The 12,373-nt window shown below is 41.0% G+C and overlaps 1 protein-coding gene across 6 annotated transcripts in view; it reads right to left on the bottom strand.

The window, feature by feature from the left end:
* Window positions 1-12,373, bottom strand: part of LOC102776237 (unconventional myosin-IXAb) — a 149,276-nt gene that overhangs the window by 20,414 nt on the left and 116,489 nt on the right. For all 6 annotated transcript variants that reach the window (XM_087843298.1, XM_087843299.1, XM_087843302.1 and 3 more), the window contains 6 exons: window positions 12,006-12,127; window positions 9,515-9,656; window positions 7,905-8,100; window positions 3,668-3,787; window positions 343-418; window positions 123-266 (listed from right to left, as the gene is read on the bottom strand). In XM_087843298.1, coding sequence (XP_087699424.1) covers window positions 123-266; window positions 343-418; window positions 3,668-3,787; window positions 7,905-8,100; window positions 9,515-9,656; window positions 12,006-12,127 — 800 coding nt within the window. The remainder of the gene's footprint in view (window positions 1-122; window positions 267-342; window positions 419-3,667; window positions 3,788-7,904; window positions 8,101-9,514; window positions 9,657-12,005; window positions 12,128-12,373) is intronic.

Below are 12,373 nucleotides of genomic sequence, written 5' to 3'. Positions count from 1 at the left end.
GTGAATGCATGCTTGCAGGGTAAAAGCGCTTCGAGTGCTCAGCGTGATATACTGGATTGAGAATTATCAAAAACAAACAAACAAACAAAAAGACTACTGTGACTTTGTGATATGTCACTCACATTAGAATTCCCTGAGCTCTCTCTAGGAGCTTGCTGTTGTTCGAATTGAGGAAGATCCCATCTTCTTCCAGCGCGGGGCTTCCCATCGAAGAGAGGCGACCCGACCTGGAGGTGCGACCATTACATCCAACGCTGTAGCCATCCCTACAGGGAGGGAGGAAGAGTGAAGATCAGCACAGAGGCATTTTATTTAATACTAATAATACACACTCGTACTTACCAGCTGGCCTTCTCATTGAGGGCGTTGGTGCCTTGAAGATCTGACAAGGGGGTGCGGGGATTCTTCCTGGTTATACCTGGATAGGAAGTGGTGAAAAGAGGGAAAGGAAATACAAAAAGGAATCAAAGGTCACAGGGTTTATCAACACCTACATCTCACTCACCCCGTGTTTGAAGCCACAGCATTAAGATCCAGCACTTAAGGGTCTCCACTAATCCCCTAACTCCAACTCTCTACCGTTCTTCGCTTTCACTTCTCCAACACACTTCTTCTTTATACATGACAAACCACTATCTCCAGGGCAGCATCTCTGTTCCACTTGGACTCTATTAGGCTGACTTAGTCTGAAACAAGCTAAAATAGCTTGTTTCAGACTAAGTCAGCCTTCTTCTGATTGGCTGCCCTAAACAGCAGGTGCAAAAGAAAATTGCCCAGATTACCCGTAATGTGGGCATTACAGATATTATCTTAACAAGGCTCTTTCAAAGCAAAATATAAACATTACAGTATATGACTGTTTTCACAGGCTTACTTGTAGTAACCATGACTAGTGCACAGATGTCGAGGTGCAAAATCATCAGACTTTCTCTTTTACAGGAAAAAATAAAGACTTGAGAAATTCTCTTGGGAATTTCCTTTGAAATTAGTTGCATTGCTGGAAAGCTGTTAAATCCCACTTCTGCAAAGTGCTGCTTTGCAACATTAGGATACATGACATGAATAAACACACTTGAAGTATGCAAAAACACACTCAGGCACACAAATGCGATTATCAGTGCTGAAAGGAGTGATAAAGGACGGCCAGAAAAACCGTGGGTGTCATTAAACCCTTCTGGTCTACAGAGACCTGATTCATTTGTCCGATCACTCATGCGTGGGAAAATTTTTGGTTATGAGCTTTGCTCCTAGGCTGAGTCAATCTGCCCAGAGCTCAGAGTGACCCACATACCTGATTTCTTATTAATGGCTGCAACAGAACCAGTTTACCGGGCCTCAAAACCACAAGCCACCCATTATGATCTATACAGCACAGGATTCATTTCTTTCATTAGGCCGAGCTACGTGCCTTCTTAACTCACGAGGAATCAATCCATTTAAAAACCTCTTTCACAGGGATCACCTTCCAAACTCTACTTAGATATGAATCATAACAATCCAATATAGTACCATTTAATACATAAGTGAAGATAAAACACATTAGACCTCAAGAATTACATCAATTTTCAAAGGAATGCCTCTCATATTCTTAGCAAATTGAATTTAAATGATCAATACCAAAAAATATTGCACGCTCAAATAAGTGCCGACCTTTCAGTTTTACAGAGGGTCCCTATTATTCTGGCTTCAAATTTATTGAAATATTGACCCTGCAAACCTATCTTTAAAATCTGACAAAACAAATCCACATATGAGGACAAGCGAAATCTCACATCCTTATTATTTATAAGGATAACACTTATCATACGAACGTGAAGGGTGCAATATGCAAGATTATATATGCAAGAAATATAGCTTTGTGTCAAAGATATCTGTGTTGTGTAGCTGTAGCGATATCTACTGATGTTGGGATAGTATTCTGCTAGGACCAGCTGTACCTTTCTGTAATACTAATTTATAGCTCAAGAGGAGCTACTGACTCATCCTAGTGTCCAGTCTGTCAAACTAACACGAAAAGAAGAAGCAGCGCTCCCCAGAGATTGTTTTTCACTTTTATACAGTCTATATACAAAGCAGGCAGTCAATAAATGAAACAAAAACATGATGACTGCAGATCCTGGGAACCAGCAGTAATGTGTGACCTGCCTTGGATTGTGTTGAATCCATGCAAAGCCTACTAGGTTGCCTATGCAGGCAGCTGATGTTGTTGTCAGCTTTTATACTTTTGCATGACACAATAGTAAGTACTGGTGTAAATCCCAGCGTGTAGGTGATAGCATGGACAAAACTCCTGCTAAAACTGCTAAGACTAGCTAGACTCTCAAACTAATGTGTTTGTAAGTGCTACACTTTTTAGTGACATTCAATACATAATTTGTTTATGTATTGTTTTTGGGAGATTTTCTTTCTCTTAAGACTAGTCGACTTGCCTAAATACTTTCTGCTATTTAAAAAACTAGCGTCCAAAGATTAGCATGGTAGGCTAGTTGGCGATTCTAAATCGGTTGTAGGTATGAAGAATATAAAGTGCTTTAGGTAGACAGGGGTGCACATAAGTGGTCCGCATGTGCGCATTCGCTGTCAAAATAAAAGACGCGCACCAGATAAGAAGTTGCAACGCGCGTTTGCGTACATATAAAAGGCACTGTTTTTGTCCGCTAGAGTGGGATTTTCACGGCATATTCTGCACCACATCTCTGTGCGTTCATCATTTGTTTGAAGCCAGCTCACCTCCTGCAACCACTTTTCCAAGAATACGCGCTTCTTTTGCAGTTCGGACTCCTTCTGATATTTCTTTGGAGGTGGAGGAACACCAAAGTAATTGCTTAAAGGAGTTCGCTTCTTTGACATCTTTAAGAGTTGCAACTTCTTATCTGGTGCACGTCTTTTATTTTGACAGCGAATGCGCACCTGCGGACCACTTATGTGCACCCCAGTGTATAGACTGACCTGCTGTATGAACATATGGTTCATTATAGTTGATTTGTAGTTTTAAGTGCCTTGAGTGGTCAGTTAGACTAGAGTGCTACAAAAATGTGTGTAGGCTACACTTTTAGCCTAGCATCGCTTACACCCGCAGCAAGCCTAGTTTGCCTTTCAAGTCAGTCATGGAGGTTGGTTGTTGACTGATGATGTAACAATTATTCGCGAGTGAAACAAAAGAAAGCCACACTAAGAAACAAAAGTAACACTGCCAGGCTAAACTGTTTCACATATTCCACCTTTAAAAAACAAAAAATCATAATTAAGGTGAGGAAAGAGAAAAACACAAATAACTAATACATACTGTTATTTCAGAATAACAGTATATCCATATTTTTATTTTATTTTGAAGTAAAAGCAATTTTAAAAGCTTTCTACAAGAGAAGCATATTGAATAAATTAAAGACATACAGACACTTTCTCTGCTGCCTCCATCCCTTTTCTTTGTTTTAGCTGTAGATCAGTTTGTTTGTTTTTTAAAGGGTCTCAATTTTTGGTTAATAATCCATAAAACATGAAACATGTATGAACAAAATACTGCAAAAATCCATGACAATCCTTTTGCAGCACAAAACCGCATCCATGGTGAAATCACTGTGTGTGGGACTGAACTGAGGCTAGTCTCTCCAACTTTCTTCCCACCGTCTATTAGTGTGAGTGTGTGCAGGAAACTCAGGTTACTTACTGTATTTCTCATCTTTGCATCTTTGAAGGATCTCGAGGCTCCGCTGGTGAACAGGGTGGTGAAGAAAACTGAAGCTGTCAACGGTTTTAACAACAGCACAGGGAACTGCTGCATCATTCCCTAAACCAGAGAGAGGAAGAGAAAATATGACAGTAAATTCCAGTCAAGCCTCGATCAGGAATATTAAACATAATAATGGTTATACTGTGAGTGGATTAAGTCACTAAGCTCTTTGGAGTTTGGAGGTTAGATCTACACAGAGAGTAGATAAGCTGGGAATAATGAACCAACTTCATCACAACAACCTACTGTCATTCAAAACCATGAGTCAAATGCTTATGAATGCCGACTTTTGATTTTTAATACTGAAGGTTTGACGTAGTTCCTCTGGTGCCCACTGTAGTGGTACCGAATCTGTCCTCACAGAATCTATAAAAGATGGACAACCTTGCTAAACCTCCTCCAGCGAACAAAAGGCAAAGCAAAATTTTCAATTATGGAAGTTTGTAGCCGAGCTCCTGTTCAACTTTACCATGAGCACACCCCCCTGCACTTTTTACATAGCCTGGCTACTTGAGTCCCGACCAGTGTTGGTCAAGTTACTTGAAAAAAGTAATCAGTAATTAATTACTGATTACTTCCCCAAAAAAGTAATCCCGTTACTTTACTGATTACTTATTTTCAAAAGTAATTAATTACTTAGTTACTTAGTTACTTTTTAAAAACATGATTTACAACCTGAATATGCGATAAAGCGATAGATCTTTCAGCCCAATTCTACTTTTTCTACATAATCCATCATACAAAATGTAATCAAATGGAAATGTCTCTTTTTAAAACTTGTTTTGTTAGTTTTAATCTTTTAACTTTATGCATGAAGCAAAATTTTAATTATATGCAACATTCTCTGACTGGAAGAAATTAGTTTAACATTTAAACCTATTTTCTGCACATTCCAGCACATACATACATACACATATATATATTAGGGGTGCAACGATACTCGTATCGATATCGAACCGTTCGATACAGTGCTTTCGGTTCGGTACGCATATGTATCGAACGATACAACATTTTTAATTTATTTTATCAACTTTCCTTCTGACGATGCTGTCTGTGTTGAGCGCTCAGTGGATCTGCGCTGGACAGTGCAGCCTAGGCGGAGTAGTCGAACACAGATTCACTGAGCGCAGGGCAAGCTAGCTAGACAGAAGTTAAGCTCGTTGCAACATGGCAAATTGAACCTCCCCCACCCTCATTCAGATCTGGCGTTTGGAACTATTTTGGTTTTCATGTGACGTATGACCCTGAAGGTAAGCGTGTCATGGACAAAAGTAAAACAGTATGTTGGATGTGCCAGCAATGCTCAATTGGTGGGAACTAGTGTGTTAGCGCAGTTAGCTCGTTAATGTGTTGACGTCTTCCAGCCCCACTCATGAGGCGATCCGCGGTAGCTCGTTAACGGAGATTTGCCGTGTTGTGACCTTAACGTCATTTCAGATTAACGCTGACAGCACTAGTGGGAACACAACCAATATGACTGCACATTTACTCCGACATCATCCTAGTGCAAAGACAAGTGGAAGCAGACAAAAACAAGCACGCATGCTACAAACTTTACCCGAGTCATTTAGACAGCCGTTAGCACATGATTCTCCTTATGGGGACCTGATATGTTTAATATGCTGCTGAGAATATAGCCCAGAAGAAGCGTATAGTATAGCTTTTATTTTGGAAAGAGACATTTCTCCATAATAAACTCTCTTTTCCAAAGATGAGTGATTCCTCAATCAGATACAGGGCTCGCAAAATCGCTAGCCCGACGTCCTGGGGCTTTTTTCCAGTCGGGCTACCAAAATCTATCTCTGCCCTGCCCGTCGGCCTATCGTAGGAAGGAAAAATATATGTCAATGCTTTTGCATTCTTTCGGAAATGTAGCTGGGTAATTATGTCATTGGCATCGGCCACTGTCAATATGTGACATACTGAAATCGCGTTTGAATTTGCGCTTGTTTTTTGCTTTCACTTTGCAATCGCACGAACTGTGTATAGAAAGCGACAGTACTGATTGGTGAGTGATGATAATTTGCGCACCAATTCCTCTGACATCGTCTTATCAATCGTTAGCTTACTATGCAAACATGACAAGTGAAATCTCCTGCAGCTTAAACATGTGAGAGGTTGATCGCGCAGAGAATCGCTGAGCGTTATGTTAGTGCGTGTGTAAAAGCAGCAGGATATATATTTTAGTTCTGCTGAGCCAAATAAGACAGGTCAGGGTGAAGAAGTGACAAAACGGAAAGGTTATGACAAATCAGACTATAAGGCAAAAAGAAAGTGCAGCTTTATGGTTTCATGGACAAAAGAATTTCTGTGGCTGCAATATGACGAGCTAAATAACCAGGGCTGCACATAAGTGGTCCGCAGGTGCGCATTCGCTGTCAAAATAAAAACCCGCACAAGATAAGAAGTTGCAACGCGTGTTTGCGTACATAAGATTTTAAGGAAGAGGACAGACATTTGTTTAGAACTCTTAAAGATGTCGAAGAAGCTCCTTTAAGCAATTACTGTGATGTTCCTCCACCTCCAAAGAAATGTCAGAAGGAGTCCGAACCACAAAAGAAGCACGTATTCTCGGAAAAGTGGTTGCAGGAGGTGAGCTGGCTTCAAACAAATGATGAACGCACAGAGATGTGGTGCAGAATGTGCCGTGAAAATTTAATAAATGACAAATTAATAAAAAGGCATGAACATTTTTTTTGTATCGAAAAAATATCGAACCGTGACACCAAAGTATCGAACCGAACCGAACCGTGAATTTTGTTGTATCGTTGCACCCCTAATATATATATATATATATATATATATATATACATATATATATACATATATATATATACATATATATATATATATAGTGTTTACACTCACTCTTTCAGATGCAAGTAAAACACAGCAGAAAATAAATAAAGTCAAAGACTAGCGGTCCTTTTGCTCTATTTTCACCTGTAAAGCAGGAGTAGGGTAGGCGGAGGGTTATCCTGGTGCAGGTGTGCCGCAGCGGTCAGTGGAAGGATACGGCAGTTTCTCTGTGAGTTTCCCATTACGTCGTAGCGCACTCGGTGCTTGCTTGGAAGTTTAGGGGTTTTTTTTCGCTGTAAAAAGAAGTTTTCTTCCCACGCACAGCGGACACTAATGTTTTTGTCACTTTTTACGGAATCAAACTCAAAATAAGGTCAGTACGTCCACGCTTTAAACGCTGCACGCTCATACTCTCTCCCGCACTCGATATATGATCCATTGTTGATCTGCACACAGCTGTTGTCACACACGTCGCACTCGCTTACGTCACTGTCATGAGACATTCTCGCAAGAAAATCACGGTTTTAGTAACGCAGTAACGCAGCGTTCCTACGGGAAAGTAACGGTAATCTAATTACCGTTTTTGCAATAGTAATCCCTTACTTTACTCGTTACTTGAAAAAAGTAATCGGATTACAGTAACGCGTTACAAGTAGCGCGTTACTGCCCATCTCTGGTCCCGACTGAAGACAGAAAGTTTATTATGATAAGGTAAATACACCAACTAACCATGTACAAATATTTAAAAAGGCCCACATCTTAACAATCAATCATTTTTCTGTAGCTCCTACTGTCAGCTTGGTTAATATTTGCGATGCACAGTTCAGCTTATGGTAAACAATACTACACACCTGTATACTTAATATGTATGAATGTAAAGCTAGCTAGTTAAAATACAGAAAACACCATAAAAGTATCTGTAGCACCTAAAGCTAAGTTAGTCTTTTGTAACAACTATCGGGGGAGAAAGTGCTTTTACTTCAAGTCTTTATAACATAATTACCTGACATCTAACATGGCTTGCTGTGCTGTTATTTGTACACACAGCCCAGCCAACAGTTTTGGACTATGAAATAGTGTTTTCATGTTATTTGGAAGGTTTCCATGTCTGTACACTGCACCCATAAGTTTTCAGATACAGCTCGCTAAACCAAGCTTTCCAGTGTTAGCTAACAGCTTTAAAAGTCTACTCTCTCACCCATGTGTGGTCACATTTAGCATAAAAAAGTTTTGCTTTTTAAAGAAGTGTTACATTGTGGTTGCAACAATCATCTTTTATATACAGTCTATTATGACAGAACAACTTCTTTTTTTTTTTCTGGCCTTTAACTTTAACGGTTTACTGCATATACTGAACCTGCAGGGTGTTCTTCACCTGTTTTTTTGTGGGTGTGTCTGCGTCCAGCCTCCCTGAACGCCACATGAGCTCTGAAGTAAGCGCGGAGCACGGCCCAGCGAAAGGTCGCCACGGGGTCGATTCCCATCAGGCCACAGATGAAGGCGTTCTTGCTGCTCTTGAGCAAGGCCACAATGTCGGGACGCATGTGGTCAGTGTTCTTCTCCCTAAAGTCCTGGATGAAGGAAAGACGTGTTTTCAAGACTGAGTAACTTCTTTCATTTAAAGAAGAACGGTAGGCAACCTTTGTAGGACTAAAGCATGAAAGCACAATGCTGAAGTATTACAACAAACAAGGACCTTAGTTATTGCTGTGGCTGCGATTTTATTTCTTGTTTGTAAAGCTGTGGAAAGCCAGTTGGCAGCAGAGTTTGCAACTATTTATGGGCAAATGTTTCACCTCTTTTCTTTACTCAGTTGTGTGGATAGAGTTAAATAGCTTGCATGATAGCGCCGTCGATTTTCATCTAAGACTTGGCAACAATGCAAATACATATTAGTATACAAAATGTCAAAATATTGCTTTAATCTTCAAAGCCATAATTAAAATGAAGCAGTTTTACAGCCTGTAAATATGTAGTTAATTCACGTTTGTTGTCATGCACCTTTTGCTTCACATTAAGCACGAGGTGAGGAAAAATCTTCTCACACATCCATACGAGTGGAGAAACACATGCCCCACGCCCTCTGCCCCATCTGTCTGTAAGGAATGAAATATTCCAACTTGAAGTGGTGCTATCATAACAAAGCTTGAACTATAAACCCTTCTCTGTCCATATGAAACAAATCAGCTGTGCGCTCGCTGCCGAGCCAACGTCAGGCACATTTCACGTCTGCGGCTCTCGCTGCACGGTTCGCACCAAACGACTCACTGGCTCTGAGCAAATATAAGATACTTTTCCACAGCTGAGATAACCAGCTGTTATGGATTTATATTATACAGTCAAACAACAATACGCTCGATCCAGTCCAGCACATGTGCTTCTTATCAAAACGCAGCTGGGAAACGAGCAGAGAATTAGATCTAACTGCAAAAATAGGTCGACAGAACAAGCAGATCTGCGGCAGGGCTTCAGGATCCATAAAGACTCGAGTGAAGTGAGACAGCTCAGACTATCAAAATCTCAATTTGATGCAAACGAAAGGTAGAAAAGTGGATGTCAGATTCCGAACTGTAGTTCCTGGCTTCATCAGTAAATTGATGTTATCACTGGAGACATGTTTCCTAACACTTTATTTAACATGAAGTCTGCAGCAAAATTAACAGATATCAGTGGAAAAAAATCTCTTTTTTTCACGTAACTGTTTGTGCCAGCGTGCTCAGTTTAATGCCTAATTTTGGGTTCATTTGCAGCTATTAGCAGGTGGGGCCGTTCTGTAAATCCAGGGCAGCAACAGAGCAAACAGTACATAAATCCTTTGGATTACTGTTACAGTTGACTGCTCTGAGATTATAAGCAACTACCAACACGTGCAGGGTCGGGGACACGGTGAAACTACAACGCTGAGGCTACAATGATCATCGGTGGTGACGCGCTACTGTAAAAAGCAGATCAGATCTTTTGCATGAGAGTAGAGACTCGTCTTACCTTGACTCCGTACTTGACTTTCCCAGCGTAGTGTCTGATGATGAAGGCAGGCTCCATGACAGCGGGGAACTCGATGTAGCTGTTTCCTTCATGCTGACGCTTGAATTTGTCCAGCAAGGTCTGATTGGAAGCTTGAGGGAAACTGCAAAGACATTGATTTCATCAGGCTCGCATTCAAAGTCTCTAAAGACCAAAGTGTGTCCACTTTGGTTTTTAGAGACTTTTTATCTTCTGATTATTTCAGGAAAATAAGTTACAAACATTACTACCACCTGCCACATTTTCCCCACACATCTGCTTTCCTGCACTTCTCAAGCGCTCATCTCATTCCTCTAACCCCAAGAGATTAAAACTCCCTGTCACATATTTAATCCCATGACTTAAATTTAACCACAGGGGTGCTTACGAGGCCTCCACTTGCACATTCTTCTTTGGTATTTTCACCTCTGCTTTATGGACATTTAAGCCATTAACTACTAACCTCTGCTGGCTGGATCAACATTCCTGGAGATGTTTCATATCACCTCTCCTCCCTGCACCTCCAGACCGCACTGCCTACCCAGGTGGAGGTCCTGAAGTTTGATGCTGTTAAAGTCAAAATGAGCCCCCACACTCGTCTGATTCTGCAGTAACATAATCCATCTCTCCAGAGGCCCTGAAGGCTGCACTAGCTGTGAGTGATGAGATCTCCAAGAGACTTTCCTTCTTTTGCTATAGTCATTTAGTATGAAGCTCCTTCCTGCGGCAGCACAAACCCTGGGAGAGATCCTGTCTGCCTCATTTTTTTCTTCAGAGATCCCCCTTTGACCCTATTTCTTTAAAATTGCTTCCCCACACCCCAACACGCACACACGCTGTACGAACAAATACATACACGGCATTCGGTCCACTCCCAACGTTATTACATCCAGATGAAGCAGCTACGCTAAGTGGCAGGTAAGATGACAGCTAACATAGATAAATATGGTTCCAAAGATGTACCGCCTGGTGTGTTTTTTTATGCGAGGGGGCTGGGGGAGCATTTGATTTGATTTATGAAGAAGAAAGATGCCGAGACAGAGAGCTGACCCGCAGTACAATGTTTCACCATAGGAAAGGCAGAGAAAAAGCAAAACCTGTTACAGTGAAAGTGGGGGAGGAATCAGTATATCTTTGGTTAAACCCTGGTACGAGTCCCAGTGTTGGTATCGATCAGGCTAATGAATGAAAAGCCTGCAGAGGGAGCAATCTGTCTCTTCAGTTTAACAGATGCACGAAAGTAGTTTCCGTGTAGCGTGACCATCATTGATGAAGCATTTTGCAAGGGGACAAAGTTTAAAAGCAAGAACCAAACTGCAAGCAATAAAAGACCTATCTATACTCTGCTCTTCAACTGGTTTCACCAATAATCAGCTACGTTTATATCCTCTCCTCATGTTTAGTGCCACAAGTTTTATTTATGCAACAGCAAATCCTATTGTAACGCAATTACTTATATTATAAAAGCGTCAACAAAGAATAGAGAAAATCCCAATAATCAGACAACCCATTTGAATAAGCACTTGGCGACAGTGGGAAGGAAAAACTCCTTTTTAACAGGAAAAGAAACAGGAAAAAACTATCTAACGCAACTGGTTAAGTGTGAGGACAAAAGACACACAGATTAATGATAACCAATGATCAAAAGCAGAGTTGTGTATAAACACAAAGAGAGCAAAAGCAGGTGAGTAAAGTAGAAACACTCATGGGAAGCCCCCAGCAACCGAGGGTCTATTGCAGTATAACTAAGGCTACGTCCACACTAGCCCAGATAAATTTGAAAACTTTTTGTCTGAAAACGCTCTGCATCTACACTAGCATTTTCAGTCGTTTTCACAGAGTTGTGCGTCCACATTGAAACAGACGAAAACACTTACGTACCAGTACTGTGAAACGCAAGAAGATTCGACCTGCCTCGTTTCTGTCTGCCGTTTATTTACTTTCCAGCTCTTTGAAACGTTGCGGCAAAATGTTCAGGAAAAGTTTTTTAAATGGAATACCAATGAGGTGGAGTTGTTGCTGCGAGTAACACAAAGGAACAAAGTTGCAAAAGCGAGTGAGAATTAAATAATTTGAAGAAAAGCAACGCGAAAAACGGCCTTTTCAAATGTATCCGCTTTGAAGAGCTTTTTCAAAACCGCTGCGTTTTCCTTGACCGAAAACGCCGTCTCAGTGTGGACCGGAGGCAAAAATGGAGAGAAAAATATGTGTTTTCAAACGAAAACATATTAGTGTGGACATGGACTAAGGAAGGGTCACCTGAAGCCTCCCTGAAAACCCATGCTCAGTTTTCAAGCCTCTGATTCCATTTTATAAAGGCTCCCTCCCATAGTTGATAAAATACACCGTTTCCCTTATAACACATGGAGAAAACCAGCAGTTGTGCAATATCTTGCAGAAAATGGTTCGACTGACAGTTTTAATGATTATCTAGTAAACAAACATGATCCATGCTAATCAACAGGTGCCGTACTTGCACTCCTCGTCCAGCAGGTGGAACAGAGCTGTGGGTTTCTTGCTGATTAGGTTGATGCAGCCACTGTTGTCGATGTAGTCAATGTTGTGCCAGGTGATGCCCTCTGCCCTGTACTCTTCCTGCAAGCAAGAACAAACAGACAGGAGAAGGATGGTCAGTAACTTTGTGAAACACAAATGAAGCGAGACAACAAACCCGTGTGTTAATGTCTTTGATCGCTATGTAGCTAAAGTCTGACAGGATTTCTTGCATATGCTGTTCTTCTGAATTGCTTTCATATTTTCCCACAGGCATATCTATCAATTAGTCTCTAGCTGCACTACAGCACGAGAGGTTAAGCATCTTACACACGCAGCAGAGCTGTT

This window comes from Neolamprologus brichardi, chromosome 7, assembly GCF_056152115.1.
Source record: "Neolamprologus brichardi isolate AB-2024 chromosome 7, ASM5615211v1, whole genome shotgun sequence".
NCBI lineage: Eukaryota > Metazoa > Chordata > Actinopteri > Cichliformes > Cichlidae > Neolamprologus > Neolamprologus brichardi.
Note: the sequence above shows the minus strand (reverse complement) of the source record. Positions and strands in the feature narration are given on the sequence as shown.